At 41.2% G+C, this 23,983-nt stretch overlaps 2 protein-coding genes across 2 annotated transcripts; one reads left to right on the top strand and one right to left on the bottom strand.

The window, feature by feature from the left end:
• The first annotated feature begins 712 nt into the window (after positions 1–712).
• On the top strand, positions 713–9,115 carry LOC112289889 (dolichyl-diphosphooligosaccharide--protein glycosyltransferase subunit STT3A). The gene is made up of 22 exons (XM_024535596.3): positions 713–1,187; positions 2,203–2,265; positions 2,617–2,672; positions 2,939–3,010; positions 3,135–3,240; positions 3,600–3,650; positions 3,914–4,009; positions 4,175–4,234; positions 4,406–4,519; positions 4,701–4,787; positions 4,936–5,039; positions 5,180–5,275; positions 5,507–5,627; positions 5,810–5,890; positions 6,031–6,168; positions 6,524–6,784; positions 6,998–7,141; positions 7,485–7,769; positions 7,901–7,980; positions 8,155–8,248; positions 8,370–8,462; positions 8,789–9,115. The coding sequence occupies exons 1-22, from the start codon at positions 1,098–1,100 to the stop codon at positions 8,849–8,851; spliced, it is 2,355 nt and encodes a 784-aa protein (XP_024391364.2). The 5' UTR covers positions 713–1,097; the 3' UTR covers positions 8,852–9,115.
• A 586-nt stretch (positions 9,116–9,701) lies between these two features.
• On the bottom strand, positions 9,702–18,246 carry LOC112289583 (dolichyl-diphosphooligosaccharide--protein glycosyltransferase subunit STT3A). Its single transcript, XM_024534890.2, has 22 exons — positions 17,782–18,246; positions 16,704–16,766; positions 16,297–16,352; positions 15,959–16,030; positions 15,729–15,834; positions 15,319–15,369; positions 14,960–15,055; positions 14,735–14,794; positions 14,450–14,563; positions 14,182–14,268; positions 13,930–14,033; positions 13,694–13,789; positions 13,342–13,462; positions 13,079–13,159; positions 12,801–12,938; positions 12,185–12,445; positions 11,828–11,971; positions 11,200–11,484; positions 10,989–11,068; positions 10,721–10,814; positions 10,507–10,599; positions 9,702–10,180 (listed from the first exon to the last, which is right to left on the bottom strand). Exons 1-22 carry the CDS (start codon positions 17,869–17,871, stop codon positions 10,118–10,120), a joined length of 2,355 nt encoding a protein of 784 aa, XP_024390658.1. The 5' UTR covers positions 17,872–18,246; the 3' UTR covers positions 9,702–10,117.
• Between the last annotated feature and the right edge of the window lie 5,737 nt (positions 18,247–23,983).

The raw sequence follows: 23,983 nt of genomic DNA, 5'->3' as shown, positions 1-23,983 counted from the left end.
TTAAGTAATATTCTTTGATTGATGAATGTATATTGTATTTGCACTTCATTGCAAAAATTGCACCCTCTTTCCAACAACATAGACAAAAATAGAAATGAACCACCCAATCTTTTGCACCAATATTTGTAGTTTGATGGAACAAAAAAAAAAGATGAAAAGAATCCACTATACATGTGATATGATATGATTGTGTGTGCACATGATTGTGTAAATCCAAACATGTCCAATTCTATTTGGACAATAGTGCTTTAGCAACAACAACACTAGAAACAAAATCTTTATTTTTCACACAAACTTGTCATTGGACGTCATCAAAAACACAGAGCCATGATGGTTGTCTGAACAAAGACTTTCTTCCGATGTTTTCCATTCATGAGTACCTGATGTGTTGAGGCGCTGGTGTTGCATGTACCTTGTGAAATGCAATGGTTTGTATGGACGGATTCTCTGTAAATATGAATATGTCGAAAGAATCCACAGACAACGTCCGTGTAGCAGTGCGCAAGTCAGCGTTCTGATGGGTATGGTTTCGTCCGTCAGGGAGGGGGGAGTGAAGAAGGGCTGTGTAGCGCGTGAATAGGTCGCAACTGCGAGGGGAAGGAGTGTCGGGGCTGTGGGGAAAGGGGAGTCGAACGCAGGCAAGGCAAGGCAAGACAGCCCAGACTTCTTCGCGTGGAACTGGAGGGGGAGCAGCAGCAGCAACAGGTTCCATCCATCGCCCGCCCCCGCCCGCTCTCCTGCGGCACCACCCTCCACCTGCACTCTCTCTCTCCCTTCTCTTCTCTCTTGTCTCTCTCTTCTCTGTTTCGCACAATCTGTCCCCGTCAGGGCTCTTGCCCTACCCACCGAAGCAGGCTCTCGCACTGTGCTTGCTCGGTCTGCCCCCACTCCACACCACCCCACCCCCCTTCTCTTCCTCTCTCACCAATCTCCTTTTAGTGGGGTGCAGGGCCCTGGTCTTGGATCGCTGCAATTCGTCAGCTCTTCTTCCCCGTCCCGGTTTGGCGTGGATTGCCGCAGGGGTCTCTCGGTGCGCACTGTTCGTGAGTTGGGTTTTGGCGGTACTGTTTTGGAGCGCTGTTTCGGAGGATTTCAGAATGGCGGAGGGCGGGCCGCTGGGCCTGCTTGTCTTTGCCACAATCTTCGTGCTCATCGGCGTCTTGGCCTTCTCTATACGGTTGTTCTCTGTAAGTGCCGGATCTCCGATTTTTGTCTCTGTCTTGGAAGCTTTAAATTGGCCCATCGTCAATTGGATCATACCGATACCTCATCGGTATGAGGTTTTGGTGGCATTTTGCGAAGGTTTTCGCGATCGCTAGACAAGCCTCTCAAGGAGGGCCGTGTAACGAAACATAGCTGCCGCAACGCTCTGGCACGACAAACGACTTTTGCAGCACATACTATGCATTTCCTCAGTATGGATTTTCTTTGACTGTTTTCGGTATGCGGTGTGAGCTGAGCTAACTCCGGCGCCTGCTTACGGAATGTAATGCTTGTGGATCATCTGATATGCCCCAAAACATGTTGGTTGTGTGTGTGCTATTCCGATTCCTCTCGGATCGCTGTTCAACTGCAATGTATGGTTCACGCATTGAATGACGATTAGGTGTTGGTATTAGCTGCGAGTGCAACAATTTTGTAGCAGCCCTACGTTTCTCGTCATCACTTTAATCTTCGCCCGAATTGAAAGCATAACCTCCGGCTTACTCAAGGAACGAATCACCACAACAATGAATCAGCCTGTAGAACTTGGACGCGCTTTCCAGCTTCATCGATAAGTGCAGCAGGATAGGAGTGTATTTTCAGTCCCTTTGACAGATGTGTACTCCCGTTCAGAGTTTATGAATTTCGTCTTGTGGGCTGGGTCAGGGACCCCGTTTTCATTATGCAAGCTCCTGATTAGGGTTTATACATCCCACTCCGTGGTGTCGTCCTGACGGACCCGCCTTTGCGTTTTCAAATTGGAAATGGCATTTGTTTTGATCGGCAGCATGTTGGAGTATTTTCTTCGCCAGCCCTTGGATATTTTGTTCCTGCGTGTCAGGCCGTTGGTTATGATGTACGACGTCGGTAAATCTCAAGAGAAAGTGATGGGATCACCCGGCATTGTAAGGGAAGCCTATCGAGTAGAAGATGGATGCTGTGGGAGAGATCCGTTTATAAACCACATGGTTTACTTACAGTGATTATGTATTGCTACAGGTCATCAAGTATGAGAGCATCATTCATGAGTTTGACCCGTACTTTAACTACAGAGTCACTCAGGTATGTCTTCTGGCTTATAAGTTAACTGTGACACGTAAACCACCGCTCCTGATGGCAGCAAGTAGATGGTTGTTCTGGATTTTTCAGCTCAGCTTGCTCTCTTTGAGGGGAGGGTTGTAACCAATTAAACTGCATGAGTTGGTATTCGCTTCGACCGTACGCATGAACGTAGTTTTCAGGGAGTTGTTAGATATTGTGCTTTGGGCAGCGGGGCAGGCTGGTGGGGTGTAGATCTACCTCTGGAATCGAAATCTGGTTGCATTGTATGCCTGTTACTTCAGCTTGATAAGCCTCTATCCCTATTCCGTAGCTTTAGGAGCGCACTGATGCATTGTCACACTGGTTTTGCAGTACTTGACCAAAGCCGGCATTTATGAGTTTTGGAACTGGTTCGATGATAGAACATGGTGAGCATCGTCATCTTGCTGCAAGTTTCGTGATTTTCTTGTTCTTTGAGTTTATCGAGGAGCCATGTAAATTGAAGAGTATTTTCTTGGTGACGCCGTGCCATGGTGCAGAGTAGCCGATACTTTGCCACAGTCATTCCTTTGTAGTTTGACAGGCCTAATTCTACTGTAGCTTACAGCAGCATCAATAAGTAAAAGCGTCATTGTGCGGTGAATGTGACTGGTTGGAAAAACACTTAACTGACTGGTGATTGATAACTTGACAGGTACCCATTGGGGAGAGTGATTGGAGGGACTGTTTATCCAGGCCTCACGTTGACAGCAGGAACCATGTGGTGGTAAGACGGACGGATGTGCAGTGTTTTCTCTACCGACAGCATGTTTCACCTTTCGATGTGATTGCTGAATCTGCAGTGTTCATCATCGACATTCAGTACTTATGTTGGGGCATTTGGTGTGTAGGGTGGCACAAGCTATTAACATTCCTTTGTCGGTGGAGACGGTGTGTGTTTTCACCGCCCCAGTCTTCTCAGCGTTTGCGTCATGGGCCACATTTCTGCTAACCAAGGTAAGTGAAGTTTTGAGTGGGCGTGCAGAGAGTCCGGGTATTTCAATGTGCTTGTAAAGCACGTATGCAGATGTGAGACCCTGATGTAAGATCCAGATTCCTAGATCTGATACATTCTAATCTGAAGTACTCACGGCATTTATGTCATGTCATGCCCCGCATTGACAAGATGTTCCAGAACGCCATATGCTCAGTTGTAGGGTGTTCCTGTGAGCTTCTATTGCGAGGATCAGTTTAACAATACATGCCCTATCGTAGTTTAAATCTGTCCTGTCGCACTGGTGTTTTTAGAGCGATCGTATTTTTGAGGAGGCACCCAGCTGTACTCAATAAGTGACGACTTGCTTGCGAATTTGCAGGAAGTGAAGGGTACCGGCGCAGGACTAACCGCGGCAGTCCTTCTTGCTATGGTAAGGAAACGTGCACCCTGTACCTATCATATTATTTTCATGGTCGTTAATGCGCTTAGGTGGTTAGTTTCTCCGAGAAGATCCATGCTCCTGTAATGGTGACCTCAAACCTCTTCCCCTGACCACATGTTTGAGATTGTGTAGGACTCGTGTTAGATAAGTTGGAACTAGTATGATGTCGTGCACCGTTGAAACTATTATGTCTTGCGTTTCAATATCAGAACATGCTCTAAATTGTTTGCCTGCGCATGTGACGGGTGTAGGTTCCATCGTACATCTCAAGGTCTGTAGCTGGTAGCTACGACAATGAAGCAGTTGCTATATTTGCTCTTGTTTTGACCTTTTACTTGTATGTCAAGGTGAGTGTTCTTCACGATTATCGTGTGCTCTTTAGTGGATAGATTTCCGCCGTGGCGACTGTTGTAGAGGTAGGTGTGCTGTACTTTTTACAGCAGGAAACTTGGACAATTTCATGCCGTACTCGGAATTTTCATCGTTTATCTAAAGTTCGTGTTGGTTTGCAGACGTTGAACACAGGGTCACTTTTCTATGCGACATTAAACTCTCTTGCCTACTTCTACATGGTATGTCTAAAGTTCAAGTAGTCAGAAGTCGGACACCGCTCTTTGCTGGTGCTCTGAACTGTTGCATTGAAACTCTTCTACGTCGGGGTTGCTGGAGTGACTTATATTTATTTGGTTACCCTTCATTTTGTTTGTGTATGATCATGATATTGACGAAGTTGCGGTTTACAGACTTGTTCTTGGGGTGGTTACACGTTCATAATCAACCTCATTCCAATTCATGTGCTGCTATGCCTGGTCACTGGCCGTTACTCATCACGGCTCTACATTGCTTTTGCACCCTTGGTAAATATTTTGCCTTCACCAGTATGTAGAGTTGTGATTAAGAAATAGTGCGCTGTATCTTTATTGTCGGTATTTTCCCATTTCCTTGACGTCTGTTTTTATTGGAAATTCTGTCACCTTTTTCCACATTGGGTTCTCGAGGTTTCGTCGTACGCATGAGAGCAAAATGAATGCTGTGCAGGTGGTACTGGGAACTCTTCTAGCAGCTCTTGTGCCTGTGGTGGGTTTTAACGCTGTTATGACATCCGAGCACTTCGCCGCTTTTCTGGTTTGTGAACTTCCTTGTCTTGTTCCGAGTGCCCTGGACTGTATATTTTGACTTGGGTTTCCATAATGTATTGTCGAGTGATCAGTATAATTCATCTAGCTCTATTTTGATTCCTTAACCCTGATCCGTGTATGGATTTTTCCGGCAGGTATTTGTCATCCTGCATGTCGTTGCCTTAGAGCGCTATATTCGGCGTACGCTTGACGAAGCAACCTACCGCATGGCATTCACAGTGGTTGTCGCCATTGGGACGTAAGTGTGTTGTACGTTTTAATTCGCTTGTTTGTTTGTTTGTTTTTAAGTGATGTGGTGGTACCGCGTGACCATGGTTTTTAGCATCGCTGACGTGGAGCACCTCTCAAAGAATGTTTGTGTGTATTGGTAAATGACAGGACGGGTGCTGTTGTGCTTGTTGGGATACTGATTGCCTTAGTGGCAGCTAGCCCTACAAAAGGATGGAGTGGACGCAGCCTGAGTTTGCTGGACCCGTACGTGATCGAAGATTCTAATCCTATATACTGAGTTTCATGGCTATCGGTTTTCTCGACGTATTGTCTTTTGAGGATGTGAAACAAGTACTCTGGCTTCCAGCAACGTGTGTATAGACAAGTGAAAAGTGACGATTGCTATGAATGTCTGTTATGCCTGGATAAAAAGTAGTTTGTGTTTCACTTGGCTGACTTCCCGACTGTGATTGTTGGTGTGACGCTGATGTTCAGAACCTATGCAAGCAAGTATATCCCAATCATTGCTAGTGTTAGCGAGCATCAGCCACCCACCTGGCCTTCGTATTTCATGGACATCAACATTTTGGCCTTCCTAGCTCCAGCTGGTATCATCGTAAGGACTTTACTGGTCTTGTTCGCTTAACGAATCTTTTGATGATCCGCCTCTTCTAACACTGTGGAAGTTTGAGGCGTGCAGTTTAATTCTTTAAGGACACCTAATGTATTGTGTCAGGTTTGGTCACGTGATAGCTTGGTTTTAAATCGATTCTAACACTTCACCTTCGGAACCTGCAGGCATGTTTCCGGCCACTGACAGATTCAAGCACCTTCATCATTCTGTACATGATTACATCCGTGTACTTTTCTGGAGTGATGGTACAATCGAGATTCTCAATCTTAACATCAGAAAGGGCTATTTTACAGACAGCAGTGGAGATTTTTAGGTCAAATTTGTCTTTAGTTTGATCATTTTCCAATTTTGTTGGCATTTCAAATTTGGTTGCTTGTGACTGTAGGTCCGGCTTATGCTTGTACTGGCCCCGGCAGCTTGCATAGTGGGAGGCATTGCGCTATCTGCAGCTTTTGAGACTCTCACAAGGTCTATCAAGTATGCACCCACGGCACCTCCGGCCTTGTTACTCCCCGCCGAAAAGGTACGTGCCAGGCTCTACAAGTATTTTTCTCCAATGCAACGAAGTTTGGGTTTTGAAACCGTGGTCTTTGCAGGGCTCTCATCTCCTGTTTGTGGCATGCAAATCAGGATCCGTGCTGATCCCAGTTTTACACGCTATGTTCAATATTTGTACATTGGTTGACGAAGTTCAAAAAGCTTTGTGCCACATTGGGTTTCTGAACAGAGGGTGAGGATTATGCAATACGTACTCAGAGTGTTGTTATTATATACACTGAACGCTGCAAAATGTCTCTATTTCCGATCCTAATTATATTAGATCGTGGTTGATTTTGATTAGAAATCTAGCCTGTGTTTACGAATTAAGAATGTGACAGGAAGAGGCGTCCAGCTCAGGAGCTACACCAGGATCCTCAGCAGCTACAAGTTCAAAAGAAAAGGCCAAGGAGGCAAGTACGGGAAAGGCGAGAGAGACGGGAAAAGAAAAACCGGCGAAGCGAAAGCAACGGAAAGAGAAAGAAGCTACAGATAAACTGATTGCAGGGAAGGAAGCTCCAGAGGAAAAATTAGCTCTACTTCCCGTGGAGGCATCTGCTGTTGGTATTGTGCTCCTCATTATGCTGACGAGTTTCTATGTGGTAAGTTCTTTCAATGCCTCCATAGTAACAGCCTTAAGAAAATTTACGCGTGTTTCGATCGAAATTATAATGCATGACATGTCATGCCATTCTTGTCTTGTGCCACATCTGCATGTCTATGTGGCGCAATGAATATGCCCTTCAGAAAGCCGGGTCGTACTCGAAGTTGCAGAGTACGACGTGGATGACTTATGTTGTTAAAATTGGCTGCAGGTTCATTGTGTGTGGGCTGCAGCAGAGGCTTACTCAGCACCTTCAATTGTGCTGACATCTCGGACTGAGGATGGAGTGCACGTCTTTGACGATTTCAGAGAAGCGTATGCATGGCTCAACCATAATACTCATGAAGATGACAAGGTACAGGAATTATTTCACGATTGTGCTACCTGATTTTGAATTCACCCCTGCTGATGCCAGGCCTCTGCCGTAGTGCATGGTGGACTTCTTATACACCATCTCGGGTGAAGGTCAGCATAATTGTGCCTCGGGCAAAATGGAACGATGGAGATGGGGAAATTACCAATGTGCTGTTTTTCCACGAATATTTGAGACAAATGTTGTGTTTTGGATAATCTGGTGCGAATGAATGTGGGTCAAAGGTCGCATGTTTGGGTTGATCAACCGTCAGGTCGGAATTAGGCCTTTCGTTCTGGACTCAGGATTGTTTTCATTGCTCTTAACGCGTGTTTGTGTTGACCAGGTGGCGTCCTGGTGGGATTATGGATATCAAACAACTGCAATGGCGAACAGAACTGTGATTGTGGACAACAACACGTGGAATAACACGCACATAGCTACAGTCGGCATGGCGATGTCTTCTCCCGAGAAGGCAGCATGGGACATCTACCGATCCTTGGATGTGAAATATGTGTTCGTCGTTTTTGGAGGATTAGTAGGTTATCCAAGCGATGACATCAACAAGTTTCTTTGGATGGTGCGCATTGGTGGGGGTGTATTTCCTCACATCAAGGAGCCTGACTACCTGGTAAGTTCTGCAACAGTTTTGATCTTACTCGCCATCGCAAGCACACTTGTGAATATGGTCATGTTTGGGTCGAACCACCCCTCAAATTTTGAGGATTACTCTGAATTAGTGCGTGGTATTTTTCATGACAGAGAGACGGCCAGTACCGTATTGATAGCCAGGCCACCCAAACGATGCTCAACTCCCTGATGTATAAATTATCCTACTACAGGTGCGTGATTCTGTGAACCGTGTTAGTCATTTTCCGAAGCAGATGCGGAAATATTTTATTGTATTTTATTTTTCTTGAGGGCTTGCCGCCCTGCAGTATTTGCTGCTTGTTGCGTTTCTGTTCTTGTTCGTTAGTTTTAATCGGAAGCTATAAACCATGTGTTTTGGAGGACAGGTTTGCAGAAGCCACCATGGATGGGAAGGGCTACGATAGAGTTAGAAGGACCGAAATTGGGAAAAAGCAGTTCAGACTGACTCACTTTGAAGAGGTATTTTAAGTGAGCCTGCATGTTTTGATATGTTTTATGCTTTGCTGCAGTTCCTTACATTTGCTAACGTTGATGATCCATGTTTGAGTTTGCACTTAACTAGAAAAGGGTTGCGTCGTAGGTTTTTACAAGTCATCATTGGATGGTGCGGATATACAAGTTGAAGGAACAAAAGAACAAAGTGCGTGGGAAGATCAAACGCAAATCAAAGGCTGTAAGTGGCTGCGTCTCTTCCCGTTACACCTTGTCCTTCCATAATGTCTTCTGTTACCAATGCACTGTCATGGCAGTTCTATTTGTTTACTGTCGTAGGCCGTGCAAGTGCTTCCAACCACCTATTAGTACCAAAGAGTTGTTTTGTTATAGATTTTTTCAACAAGATTGCTGCTACTGCAGATAACACTGAGCTATCATGTGGAAAGTAGTAGCCATACCCTTGCCAGCAACTTCGTTCAATTGCGTGATAGGTTCCTGGTTTATAGCTCATAAATGATATCCTTGTTCAGAAGTTTTTTAGACATGTTTTATGGTGACCTGCAGAGCAAGAGCAAGGCAAGCTCAACAACGAAGAGAAGTGCCTCAAAGGGAAGATCGCAGAAGTGAGAAAGAGGCGAGAATGAATGTAGCCTTAAGTTATCAGTTGAGGTAGGGATTATCAGGCCCTCTGCAGGTAGAGTAGGTTGGAAGTGAGGACAGAATCTAGATTGATGCATTCAAACAGGTGGGTGGTAGGGCATGGAGCAGTGTTGGGCGGATGTCTAGTTTATCAAAGAACCACGGGCTCCGGTTACTTGAATTTTACTATTTCAAGGACTTTCCTATGTTGGAGTTCCATGAATGGAAATTTATTGGTCCATCGTTTTTGCATGTTTGAGTGGCGGAGTAGTGTCGAGGACACCTTTGCATATCGAAACCAGTGAGATTTTTTAGTCTGTTACGTCGCAGAGTAGGATTCGATACTCACTTATTATCTCTGATATTATTATTAATTACAACTTTCCGAAATACAAGATATAAGCTATTCGTCTTGTAGGATATCAAGCAACGAACAAATGCATAGAGTTGTAAGAAATAAGTCCAAACATTTATCTGATGTAGTAATGTTAATGCGCCATGGAAGATATTCTTCCATTTTTGGTTTCCCTTTTTCGATCGGTAATAATGTTGGACGGAATATGACGTCAACCTTGTAGTATATAATGCTAAAAACCAATTCGACAAAGAAGCAGGATGAGTCATCCTGATTATTACTAAGTTTGAAAACCTTCCATGCGAACACTACATGTTTGCTTCCTCGATCAAAGTCCAAAAGCCATCATTAATAAAAGATTTGATCAAAAGAGCACTATTTGCATTTTAAACTCAGCTTGGAACTTATCTCAATGATTCGAACCGTTTTATGAATTCTTCAATGTTCGATAAAATAGGCATGACATTTGACCCCAAGAACCGATGACTTGAAAGATGTGATAGTGATTTCATTGTCCCATTTAGTGTAATCAGTTTTACATCTATTTCCGTCACAGGGAAGTTAGCTCCAAATGTACTTGACCACAAATGGGCCATCAGTTGTGCAGGTGAGCACGCCGCTCCCTTCTGCGACCGGAAAGAGGGCAAAACCGCCAATTCCTCCATTCATGGAACTCCAACATAGGAAAGTCCTTGAAATAGTAAAATTCAAGTAACCGGAGCCCGTGGTTCTTTGATAAACTAGACATCCGCCCAACACTGCTCCATGCCCTACCACCCACCTGTTTGAATGCATCAATCTAGATTCTGTCCTCACTTCCAACCTACTCTACCTGCAGAGGGCCTGATAATCCCTACCTCAACTGATAACTTAAGGCTACATTCATTCTCGCCTCTTTCTCACTTCTGCGATCTTCCCTTTGAGGCACTTCTCTTCGTTGTTGAGCTTGCCTTGCTCTTGCTCTGCAGGTCACCATAAAACATGTCTAAAAAACTTCTGAACAAGGATATCATTTATGAGCTATAAACCAGGAACCTATCACGCAATTGAACGAAGTTGCTGGCAAGGGTATGGCTACTACTTTCCACATGATAGCTCAGTGTTATCTGCAGTAGCAGCAATCTTGTTGAAAAAATCTATAACAAAACAACTCTTTGGTACTAATAGGTGGTTGGAAGCACTTGCACGGCCTACGACAGTAAACAAATAGAACTGCCATGACAGTGCATTGGTAACAGAAGACATTATGGAAGGACAAGGTGTAACGGGAAGAGACGCAGCCACTTACAGCCTTTGATTTGCGTTTGATCTTCCCACGCACTTTGTTCTTTTGTTCCTTCAACTTGTATATCCGCACCATCCAATGATGACTTGTAAAAACCTACGACGCAACCCTTTTCTAGTTAAGTGCAAACTCAAACATGGATCATCAACGTTAGCAAATGTAAGGAACTGCAGCAAAGCATAAAACATATCAAAACATGCAGGCTCACTTAAAATACCTCTTCAAAGTGAGTCAGTCTGAACTGCTTTTTCCCAATTTCGGTCCTTCTAACTCTATCGTAGCCCTTCCCATCCATGGTGGCTTCTGCAAACCTGTCCTCCAAAACACATGGTTTATAGCTTCCGATTAAAACTAACGAACAAGAACAGAAACGCAACAAGCAGCAAATACTGCAGGGCGGCAAGCCCTCAAGAAAAATAAAATACAATAAAATATTTCCGCATCTGCTTCGGAAAATGACTAACACGGTTCACAGAATCACGCACCTGTAGTAGGATAATTTATACATCAGGGAGTTGAGCATCGTTTGGGTGGCCTGGCTATCAATACGGTACTGGCCGTCTCTCTGTCATGAAAAATACCACGCACTAATTCAGAGTAATCCTCAAAATTTGAGGGGTGGTTCGACCCAAACATGACCATATTCACAAGTGTGCTTGCGATGGCGAGTAAGATCAAAACTGTTGCAGAACTTACCAGGTAGTCAGGCTCCTTGATGTGAGGAAATACACCCCCACCAATGCGCACCATCCAAAGAAACTTGTTGATGTCATCGCTTGGATAACCTACTAATCCTCCAAAAACGACGAACACATATTTCACATCCAAGGATCGGTAGATGTCCCATGCTGCCTTCTCGGGAGAAGACATCGCCATGCCGACTGTAGCTATGTGCGTGTTATTCCACGTGTTGTTGTCCACAATCACAGTTCTGTTCGCCATTGCAGTTGTTTGATATCCATAATCCCACCAGGACGCCACCTGGTCAACACAAACACGCGTTAAGAGCAATGAAAACAATCCTGAGTCCAGAACGAAAGGCCTAATTCCGACCTGACGGTTGATCAACCCAAACATGCGACCTTTGACCCACATTCATTCGCACCAGATTATCCAAAACACAACATTTGTCTCAAATATTCGTGGAAAAACAGCACATTGGTAATTTCCCCATCTCCATCGTTCCATTTTGCCCGAGGCACAATTATGCTGACCTTCACCCGAGATGGTGTATAAGAAGTCCACCATGCACTACGGCAGAGGCCTGGCATCAGCAGGGGTGAATTCAAAATCAGGTAGCACAATCGTGAAATAATTCCTGTACCTTGTCATCTTCATGAGTATTATGGTTGAGCCATGCATACGCTTCTCTGAAATCGTCAAAGACGTGCACTCCATCCTCAGTCCGAGATGTCAGCACAATTGAAGGTGCTGAGTAAGCCTCTGCTGCAGCCCACACACAATGAACCTGCAGCCAATTTTAACAACATAAGTCATCCACGTCGTACTCTGCAACTTCGAGTACGACCCGGCTTTCTGAAGGGCATATTCATTGCGCCACATAGACATGCAGATGTGGCACAAGACAAGAATGGCATGACATGTCATGCATTATAATTTCGATCGAAACACGCGTAAATTTTCTTAAGGCTGTTACTATGGAGGCATTGAAAGAACTTACCACATAGAAACTCGTCAGCATAATGAGGAGCACAATACCAACAGCAGATGCCTCCACGGGAAGTAGAGCTAATTTTTCCTCTGGAGCTTCCTTCCCTGCAATCAGTTTATCTGTAGCTTCTTTCTCTTTCCGTTGCTTTCGCTTCGCCGGTTTTTCTTTTCCCGTCTCTCTCGCCTTTCCCGTACTTGCCTCCTTGGCCTTTTCTTTTGAACTTGTAGCTGCTGAGGATCCTGGTGTAGCTCCTGAGCTGGACGCCTCTTCCTGTCACATTCTTAATTCGTAAACACAGGCTAGATTTCTAATCAAAATCAACCACGATCTAATATAATTAGGATCGGAAATAGAGACATTTTGCAGCGTTCAGTGTATATAATAACAACACTCTGAGTACGTATTGCATAATCCTCACCCTCTGTTCAGAAACCCAATGTGGCACAAAGCTTTTTGAACTTCGTCAACCAATGTACAAATATTGAACATAGCGTGTAAAACTGGGATCAGCACGGATCCTGATTTGCATGCCACAAACAGGAGATGAGAGCCCTGCAAAGACCACGGTTTCAAAACCCAAACTTCGTTGCATTGGAGAAAAATACTTGTAGAGCCTGGCACGTACCTTTTCGGCGGGGAGTAACAAGGCCGGAGGTGCCGTGGGTGCATACTTGATAGACCTTGTGAGAGTCTCAAAAGCTGCAGATAGCGCAATGCCTCCCACTATGCAAGCTGCCGGGGCCAGTACAAGCATAAGCCGGACCTACAGTCACAAGCAACCAAATTTGAAATGCCAACAAAATTGGAAAATGATCAAACTAAAGACAAATTTGACCTAAAAATCTCCACTGCTGTCTGTAAAATAGCCCTTTCTGATGTTAAGATTGAGAATCTCGATTGTACCATCACTCCAGAAAAGTACACGGATGTAATCATGTACAGAATGATGAAGGTGCTTGAATCTGTCAGTGGCCGGAAACATGCCTGCAGGTTCCGAAGGTGAAGTGTTAGAATCGATTTAAAACCAAGCTATCACGTGACCAAACCTGACACAATACATTAGGTGTCCTTAAAGAATTAAACTGCACGCCTCAAACTTCCACAGTGTTAGAAGAGGCGGATCATCAAAAGATTCGTTAAGCGAACAAGACCAGTAAAGTCCTTACGATGATACCAGCTGGAGCTAGGAAGGCCAAAATGTTGATGTCCATGAAATACGAAGGCCAGGTGGGTGGCTGATGCTCGCTAACACTAGCAATGATTGGGATATACTTGCTTGCATAGGTTCTGAACATCAGCGTCACACCAACAATCACAGTCGGGAAGTCAGCCAAGTGAAACACAAACTACTTTTTATCCAGGCATAACAGACATTCATAGCAATCGTCACTTTTCACTTGTCTATACACACGTTGCTGGAAGCCAGAGTACTTGTTTCACATCCTCAAAAGACAATACGTCGAGAAAACCGATAGCCATGAAACTCAGTATATAGGATTAGAATCTTCGATCACGTACGGGTCCAGCAAACTCAGGCTGCGTCCACTCCATCCTTTTGTAGGGCTAGCTGCCACTAAGGCAATCAGTATCCCAACAAGCACAACAGCACCCGTCCTGTCATTTACCAATACACACAAACATTCTTTGAGAGGTGCTCCACGTCAGCGATGCTAAAAACCATGGTCACGCGGTACCACCACATCACTTAAAAACAAACAAACAAACAAGCGAATTAAAACGTACAACACACTTACGTCCCAATGGCGACAACCACTGTGAATGCCATGCGGTAGGTTGCTTCGTCAAGCGTACGCCGAATATAGCGCTCTAAGGCAACGACATGCAGGATGACAAATACCTGCCGGAAAAATCCATACACGGATCAGGGTTAAGGAATCAAAATAGAGCTAGATGAATTATACTGATCACTCGACAATACATTATGGAAACCCAAGTCAAAATATACAGTCCAGGGCACTCGGAACAAGACAAGGAAGTTCACAAACCAGAAAAGCGGCGAAGTGCTCGGATGTCATAACAGCGTTAAAACCCACCACAGGCACAAGAGCTGCTAGAAGAGTTCCCAGTACCACCTGCACAGCATTCATTTTGCTCTCATGCGTACGACGAAACCTCGAGAACCCAATGTGGAAAAAGGTGACAGAATTTCCAATAAAAACAGACGTCAAGGAAATGGGAAAATACCGACAATAAAGATACAGCGCACTATTTCTTAATCACAACTCTACATACTGGTGAAGGCAAAATATTTACCAAGGGTGCAAAAGCAATGTAGAGCCGTGATGAGTAACGGCCAGTGACCAGGCATAGCAGCACATGAATTGGAATGAGGTTGATTATGAACGTGTAACCACCCCAAGAACAAGTCTGTAAACCGCAACTTCGTCAATATCATGATCATACACAAACAAAATGAAGGGTAACCAAATAAATATAAGTCACTCCAGCAACCCCGACGTAGAAGAGTTTCAATGCAACAGTTCAGAGCACCAGCAAAGAGCGGTGTCCGACTTCTGACTACTTGAACTTTAGACATACCATGTAGAAGTAGGCAAGAGAGTTTAATGTCGCATAGAAAAGTGACCCTGTGTTCAACGTCTGCAAACCAACACGAACTTTAGATAAACGATGAAAATTCCGAGTACGGCATGAAATTGTCCAAGTTTCCTGCTGTAAAAAGTACAGCACACCTACCTCTACAACAGTCGCCACGGCGGAAATCTATCCACTAAAGAGCACACGATAATCGTGAAGAACACTCACCTTGACATACAAGTAAAAGGTCAAAACAAGAGCAAATATAGCAACTGCTTCATTGTCGTAGCTACCAGCTACAGACCTTGAGATGTACGATGGAACCTACACCCGTCACATGCGCAGGCAAACAATTTAGAGCATGTTCTGATATTGAAACGCAAGACATAATAGTTTCAACGGTGCACGACATCATACTAGTTCCAACTTATCTAACACGAGTCCTACACAATCTCAAACATGTGGTCAGGGGAAGAGGTTTGAGGTCACCATTACAGGAGCATGGATCTTCTCGGAGAAACTAACCACCTAAGCGCATTAACGACCATGAAAATAATATGATAGGTACAGGGTGCACGTTTCCTTACCATAGCAAGAAGGACTGCCGCGGTTAGTCCTGCGCCGGTACCCTTCACTTCCTGCAAATTCGCAAGCAAGTCGTCACTTATTGAGTACAGCTGGGTGCCTCCTCAAAAATACGATCGCTCTAAAAACACCAGTGCGACAGGACAGATTTAAACTACGATAGGGCATGTATTGTTAAACTGATCCTCGCAATAGAAGCTCACAGGAACACCCTACAACTGAGCATATGGCGTTCTGGAACATCTTGTCAATGCGGGGCATGACATGACATAAATGCCGTGAGTACTTCAGATTAGAATGTATCAGATCTAGGAATCTGGATCTTACATCAGGGTCTCACATCTGCATACGTGCTTTACAAGCACATTGAAATACCCGGACTCTCTGCACGCCCACTCAAAACTTCACTTACCTTGGTTAGCAGAAATGTGGCCCATGACGCAAACGCTGAGAAGACTGGGGCGGTGAAAACACACACCGTCTCCACCGACAAAGGAATGTTAATAGCTTGTGCCACCCTACACACCAAATGCCCCAACATAAGTACTGAATGTCGATGATGAACACTGCAGATTCAGCAATCACATCGAAAGGTGAAACATGCTGTCGGTAGAGAAAACACTGCACATCCGTCCGTCTTACCACCACATGGTTCCTGCTGTCAACGTGAGGCCTGGATAAACAGTCCCTCCAATCACTCTCCCCAATGGGTACCTGTCAAGTTATCAATCACCAGTCAGTTAAGTGTTTTTCCAACCAGTCACATTCACCGCACAATGACGCTTTTACTTATTGATGCTGCTGTAAGCTACAGTAGAATTAGGCCTGTCAAACTACAAAGGAATGACTGTGGCAAAGTATCGGCTACTCTGCACCATGGCACGGCGTCACCAAGAAAATACTCTTCAATTTACATGGCTCCTCGATAAACTCAAAGAACAAGAAAATCACGAAACTTGCAGCAAGATGACGATGCTCACCATGTTCTATCATCGAACCAGTTCCAAAACTCATAAATGCCGGCTTTGGTCAAGTACTGCAAAACCAGTGTGACAATGCATCAGTGCGCTCCTAAAGCTACGGAATAGGGATAGAGGCTTATCAAGCTGAAGTAACAGGCATACAATGCAACCAGATTTCGATTCCAGAGGTAGATCTACACCCCACCAGCCTGCCCCGCTGCCCAAAGCACAATATCTAACAACTCCCTGAAAACTACGTTCATGCGTACGGTCGAAGCGAATACCAACTCATGCAGTTTAATTGGTTACAACCCTCCCCTCAAAGAGAGCAAGCTGAGCTGAAAAATCCAGAACAACCATCTACTTGCTGCCATCAGGAGCGGTGGTTTACGTGTCACAGTTAACTTATAAGCCAGAAGACATACCTGAGTGACTCTGTAGTTAAAGTACGGGTCAAACTCATGAATGATGCTCTCATACTTGATGACCTGTAGCAATACATAATCACTGTAAGTAAACCATGTGGTTTATAAACGGATCTCTCCCACAGCATCCATCTTCTACTCGATAGGCTTCCCTTACAATGCCGGGTGATCCAATCACTTTCTCTTGAGATTTACCGACGTCGTACATCATAACCAACGGCCTGACACGCAGGAACAAAATATCCAAGGGCTGGCGAAGAAAATACTCCAACATGCTGCCGATCAAAACAAATGCCATTTCCAATTTGAAAACGCAAAGGCGGGTCCGTCAGGACGACACCACGGAGTGGGATGTATAAACCCTAATCAGGAGCTTGCATAATGAAAACGGGGTCCCTGACCCAGCCCACAAGACGAAATTCATAAACTCTGAACGGGAGTACACATCTGTCAAAGGGACTGAAAATACACTCCTATCCTGCTGCACTTATCGATGAAGCTGGAAAGCGCGTCCAAGTTCTACAGGCTGATTCATTGTTGTGGTGATTCGTTCCTTGAGTAAGCCGGAGGTTATGCTTTCAATTCGGGCGAAGATTAAAGTGATGACGAGAAACGTAGGGCTGCTACAAAATTGTTGCACTCGCAGCTAATACCAACACCTAATCGTCATTCAATGCGTGAACCATACATTGCAGTTGAACAGCGATCCGAGAGGAATCGGAATAGCACACACACAACCAACATGTTTTGGGGCATATCAGATGATCCACAAGCATTACATTCCGTAAGCAGGCGCCGGAGTTAGCTCAGCTCACACCGCATACCGAAAACAGTCAAAGAAAATCCATACTGAGGAAATGCATAGTATGTGCTGCAAAAGTCGTTTGTCGTGCCAGAGCGTTGCGGCAGCTATGTTTCGTTACACGGCCCTCCTTGAGAGGCTTGTCTAGCGATCGCGAAAACCTTCGCAAAATGCCACCAAAACCTCATACCGATGAGGTATCGGTATGATCCAATTGACGATGGGCCAATTTAAAGCTTCCAAGACAGAGACAAAAATCGGAGATCCGGCACTTACAGAGAACAACCGTATAGAGAAGGCCAAGACGCCGATGAGCACGAAGATTGTGGCAAAGACAAGCAGGCCCAGCGGCCCGCCCTCCGCCATTCTGAAATCCTCCGAAACAGCGCTCCAAAACAGTACCGCCAAAACCCAACTCACGAACAGTGCGCACCGAGAGACCCCTGCGGCAATCCACGCCAAACCGGGACGGGGAAGAAGAGCTGACGAATTGCAGCGATCCAAGACCAGGGCCCTGCACCCCACTAAAAGGAGATTGGTGAGAGAGGAAGAGAAGGGGGGTGGGGTGGTGTGGAGTGGGGGCAGACCGAGCAAGCACAGTGCGAGAGCCTGCTTCGGTGGGTAGGGCAAGAGCCCTGACGGGGACAGATTGTGCGAAACAGAGAAGAGAGAGACAAGAGAGAAGAGAAGGGAGAGAGAGAGTGCAGGTGGAGGGTGGTGCCGCAGGAGAGCGGGCGGGGGCGGGCGATGGATGGAACCTGTTGCTGCTGCTGCTCCCCCTCCAGTTCCACGCGAAGAAGTCTGGGCTGTCTTGCCTTGCCTTGCCTGCGTTCGACTCCCCTTTCCCCACAGCCCCGACACTCCTTCCCCTCGCAGTTGCGACCTATTCACGCGCTACACAGCCCTTCTTCACTCCCCCCTCCCTGACGGACGAAACCATACCCATCAGAACGCTGACTTGCGCACTGCTACACGGACGTTGTCTGTGGATTCTTTCGACATATTCATATTTACAGAGAATCCGTCCATACAAACCATTGCATTTCACAAGGTACATGCAACACCAGCGCCTCAACACATCAGGTACTCATGAATGGAAAACATCGGAAGAAAGTCTTTGTTCAGACAACCATCATGGCTCTGTGTTTTTGATGACGTCCAATGACAAGTTTGTGTGAAAAATAAAGATTTTGTTTCTAGTGTTGTTGTTGCTAAAGCACTATTGTCCAAATAGAATTGGACATGTTTGGATTTACACAATCATGTGCACACACAATCATATCATATCACATGTATAGTGGATTCTTTTCATCTTTTTTTTTTGTTCCATCAAACTACAAATATTGGTGCAAAAGATTGGGTGGTTCATTTCTATTTTTGTCTATGTTGTTGGAAAGAGGGTGCAATTTTTGCAATGAAGTGCAAATACAATATACATTCATCAATCAAAGAATATTACTTAAATGGATCCAAATCATTCAATCTATGCTTATTTAGATTAATTCATTGTTTTGCTTTACTTTGAACACTACAAGATGTCTTTGAAGAAGCAATCTTGAAGTTTCAAGAAAATATTATTTTTAGTAAAATTGTGATTATTATTCATACAAACAATTGTACAATAGTTGGTCAATGTAGCATTTTCATATAGTGTCATATTAGTGATCAATTTATCTTTATTAACATCCCTAATTGTTACTTTGAATACTTCTATTATTCATTAGATTTTTTCATACTACATATCATAGACAACCAAATAATTAATATAGTCAAATTGATTGCTAATATTAATATTATCTAACTAAGCAATGGTTTGTATCTACAAAAAAATTCACTTGTGAATATCTTGTTGACATGTGTTTTTGACTAAAATAAGAACGTCTAAACTTCTAAGATTGCCTTTTAAAATAGCTTTGAGAAATATGACATCTTAAAATCTTCTAGTATGCATTTGAAGAAGATTTTGTTCATAAAGATGGTGCCATTGAGCTAGTTTATGCAGATGTTATTTATTTTTTAGTATTTTTTTTGAAATTCCAAAAACAATGTTTTATCATATTCTTTGATTCTTTTACATTTATTTATAAAATAAAAAAGATTATAGTTTTAATTACAATTAAAAATAATTTTTAACAATTGAAGATCAACAATTAGCTACAATTAACACAAAATATAACTAATGCTCTTATTGTTGTTGTTTAAGTATTTTGTTTCTATTTTATTAAACTAAAAGAATTATTAGTGCAATATTGTGGTGCAATAGCTTACATGGTAGATCTTATTAAATGCTAAAAGTGTGGTCATTTTTGTACTTGTTTGGTAATGTGTATTGTACCTAAGCTTCTTGTCAAATATCTACTTTTAACACAACATTTTTTTTTTTAGTTTAGATATGAAATAGGTTAAAATTTTGTAATTTTTGAAATTTAGATAGGCCTCTTAGATTTGAATTAAGTACTAGTAGGATTCAAGATTAAGTGATTTTTTATTAAATATAATTATAAATTATCAACATATTAACAATTCATCCAAAATAGAGCTAATATTGTTCTATAAATTATGTGAGAGTAGCCCATGTACCAATTGTTTGCTACTATATCCTAGTGCTATTTAAGAAAGAATGATCTGAGGCAATAAAGTAGAAGTAGAAGTTTAGGCGAGAGGAGAAGCAATGCCTTTTTAATTAGATCAGCATAAGTATTGATAACCATTAAATAACACCACATGTGATTGGATGGCAAAATGATGGATATAACAATATTAAGGGAGAAATTGGTTGAAAGCAAGAAAAGATTGATAACAACATTCATAGCTTGATTTCTGCCAAAGTAATTATTATTCCATAATATAGCAACAATATGTACAACTACAATAGATGGAAGTGGCAGGTACAAATGTCATTGGCCATCAATCACTATAGGCAACAAATGAAGATTGGTTGAAGGTTTGAAATAGTCTTGAAAAAGTTATAAAATCCTAAAAAGGCTTTGGTTCAAAAATATTTGAACATTGAGAATTATTAATAATAAGAAAATCAAATGAAATTCAAAAAGCATTGGCGGAATAGCAAATTAGACTTTTGTATTTAGAATTTGGGTGTGTAAAAGATGGCAAAGACTAAGATAGTCTTGCAAAGAATTGAACTTGAAATCCAAATAAAGAAGAAGATAAAGGTGAAGTTAAGAAATGACCTCATGAAGATTGATTGTGAGGCATTGCTTAATCTTCTTTTGAATTTATAAACTCAGATTATAGAAGAGCTAGTGATAAAAGAGATATTCTTAAGCATGGAGGGCACAATTTGGAATTACTCAAAGGAATAAGATTTGGCTCTCATAGCCAAAACTTACGGATTGAAAAATGCATGTAGTAGATTCTTGCAACAATGATAAAACCTCACACATGAGATTCCATTGGTTTTTATAAAAGATTTGTATGATAACTAGAAGAAGTATAAGTACCATTGAATTTACAATATATGAATATAATTTTTTTTCAAAATTCTCATCTCAATCTTTTATATTGATCACTTCAACCAGATCAATAAAACTTGAATAGATGTATTTACAAATACGTTAGCAAGTACTCAATTAATAAATTGATTTTTTTGCTTCTTGATGCAATTCAACATATATTATTAGGAACCAAGAAGGCTTATTTCACTAAAGTTTACATGTTTCATTATTACATATATAAAGCACACAATTTGCTAACCACTAATGAAAAAGAAGAATATGTGTTGCAAGACATTATTTCATTCCACCAAATAGCCAAGGTGCAGTTAGCAAAAAAAGAGCCAAATAAAATTCTAATTAAGGATGAAGACAAAGAAATGTCAAAGTTATCTTGAGTGAATAGATATCAATCCAAGTTCAAACTACAATGATTTGAGCTTCAACTACCATTATTAGGGAGAATTGTCTTGATCACTCTTACAAAAGAAATCTTTACAAACTCTCAAGTTTAGTTTCCATTAGATTACTTAGATGGAATTAAGACATATATATGATATGTAGAATTAGAAAAAAATTATATAAGAAAGGTGATCCAGAAATTAGAACATTTTTATATTCTATCCTAATAAGGTTCTAAAGTTGTAGAAAGAAAAGCAAGTTTTTGGAATCTTGGGTCACTAGAGTAGAGGACTATGTGATATAATTAAAGAATGAATTGAAAAATATCAAAAAGATGCTACTTATATTTTAAAGCAATAAGATGATTTGATTAGATTCTTGAACATTGATCCAAAGTTGCTCTCAAAGGCACCTCTTTGAAATCATCATATAGCAAAGAGAGAGGAGATGATGAAATAAGATGTTGCTAAGGTAAACTTGAAGGTGACCAAGAGGTATAAAAAGATCAAGAAGATAGTCCATGTTTTTAAAAAAGATGTCTAGAGATACTTAATGTCTTGACAATTAAGCACAATGCATATTATGGCAATTAAAATGAGAGTCTTGCAAATGCCTTTCAAATTTTTTTAACCTCTAATAGAAAAAGCCAAATTTTGAAATCCATTCTTGTCAAATCCTTGGCAAAAAGTTTGTCCACAATCAAGGATTTATCATTGATGTTTGCTATCATATTTTTCTAAAATTCTAATTTGAAACTAGTTAAACTCAAAGAAACAAAGATGTAAGAGGTGACAAATAATGATTGACTTAGATGAGTTTTTCTATGATAAAGAAATCATAAAAGATGATAAAGAGGAGGTATTGGAATTAAACTCTAAAGCCATCTTAAAGTTGAAAAAAATATAAATATAAATATAAATAAATAAATAAATAAATAAATAAAAGAATATTAAAAAATTAGAGATAATAGAAAAAAGTCTCTAAGTAAATTAGAGAGATTGAATAATCTTGATAGTAGATCAATTAATGACCAAGCTAATAAGATAGGAAAAAAAATAATTAATTATTTAAATGTAGCCACTTATTAGAAAGTAGTATGAGTAGGAAGGTTGTTCTCATAGTGTGAAGGACATGAATCTTGAAGAAATAAATCCTCAATACACTCTTATGTCATTCAAAATGACTAAAAAATCACTCAAAGATGATATAGTATTAAAGTAAAATGACTATTGTCAAAGACAAAGAGACTAGAAAGTCTTAAAATGAGACTCAAGACTAGAAAGGCATTGACAAGAATGAAGAAGGCTTTACTTTGGTCTCCATATATACTCTTAATTAGGAGTTACATGGCAATATCCTATAAGACCTCCAAAACATGTTGGCTTTATAAGACACGTATTTTAACTTGTAAGGCAAGTTTTCTATATGTGTACCACATAGTTATCTTGTTTTGTAAGCTATCAATACATGATTAACTTGTTGAACAAGTTTCTAGCCTATCAATCAACTAAAAACATATGTGAAGTTAAAGCAGTATCTATAAGGCTTCTAAGAAGCTTTTCTAGAAAATATTATGAAATAAATCTACTTTTATCTACTTCTATTTAATCATATAAATAAATATTAGAATAAATATGTATGATTGTGATACATAGAATTCATATTTTATTGGATATTTATATGAAACACATTTCATGATTATAAAGGATCTTACATAAAAATATCTTTAGTAGAATATAGGATTTTTCTTAGATTTGTAGCTTTTGTATTCTAATATTTAAATAGACTCGTAAAAAGACCATGAAGTCTTATTTCTTACTGTTATAAACTAAAATATTAATACTTTTATATCCATGATTGTATTTTCTTGCATCTAAATGAATGTTGGATTATTTATTGTTTCTATTATGTCTTATTTCAAAGTGCACACCAAAAATAAAGACAAACTTAGAAGAGTCACTATAGAAATTGAAATATTATAATAAAAGATAAAGATAGTAAGCATAAATTCTTATTAAATTATAAAAGAATTTGAGTTGAAAGTTTTTGGTTGTATTTCATTTAAAAGAGAATTAAATATCTACATCAAGGATAATTTGTACTTAGATTTAGCAAACATCCAATTTGAAATTGGATTTAGATTCAATTTAATATTGGTTTGCATTTCTAAGTAGAAAAGTAGTAAGTTGATATGGTTGATAAAATCTTAAGTTATAGTTTAAAATATATTCTTATTCAATAATATAGATTAACTTAAAATTAAACTAGGAGTGAAAAAAACCAAGAAGATTAGACACTTATTAGCTGATTATGAATAAAGAGCATGGAGTGATTCTATTAACTCTATTAGCTAGAAGAAAAAGATAAGAAAACATCACTTTAGCAATGTAGAGAGCTTATGTGACTTTGGAATGAAAAACATTCCAAAAGTCTTTTAGTCAAGTGATAAGGACTAATAGTCTATAGGCTTTGTTAACTAAAAGTAAAAAGCATAAGGATCTTGTTAAGCAATATTGATGAGTCTACCTAACTTTAGAATAGACCAGGCCATATATGCCTAATATTCAAGCGACATGGAACTGATAGAAGTAATTTCCTACTTCAATCCAAATTATACTTTCTAT

Source organism: Physcomitrium patens, chromosome 12 (genome assembly GCF_059467195.1).
Source record: "Physcomitrium patens ecotype Gransden chromosome 12, ASM5946719v1, whole genome shotgun sequence".
NCBI classification, from domain to species: Eukaryota; Viridiplantae; Streptophyta; class Bryopsida; order Funariales; family Funariaceae; genus Physcomitrium; species Physcomitrium patens.
Note: the sequence above shows the minus strand (reverse complement) of the source record. Positions and strands in the feature narration are given on the sequence as shown.

Coding starts and splice junctions, on each gene's coding strand:
- LOC112289583 (XM_024534890.2), bottom strand. CDS start 17,871: ATGGCGGAGGGCGGGCCGCTGGGCCTGCTTGTCTTTGCCACAATCTTC. Junction 14,034..14,181: donor AGCACTTCGCCGCTTTTCTG/GTTTGTGAACTT, acceptor TTTTTCCGGCAG/GTATTTGTCATCCTGCATGT. Junction 11,485..11,827: donor ATACTCATGAAGATGACAAG/GTACAGGAATTA, acceptor TGTGTTGACCAG/GTGGCGTCCTGGTGGGATTA.
- LOC112289889 (XM_024535596.3), top strand. CDS start 1,098: ATGGCGGAGGGCGGGCCGCTGGGCCTGCTTGTCTTTGCCACAATCTTC. Junction 4,520..4,700: donor ACATTGCTTTTGCACCCTTG/GTAAATATTTTG, acceptor AATGCTGTGCAG/GTGGTACTGGGAACTCTTCT. Junction 8,249..8,369: donor GACTGACTCACTTTGAAGAG/GTATTTTAAGTG, acceptor GTTGCGTCGTAG/GTTTTTACAAGTCATCATTG.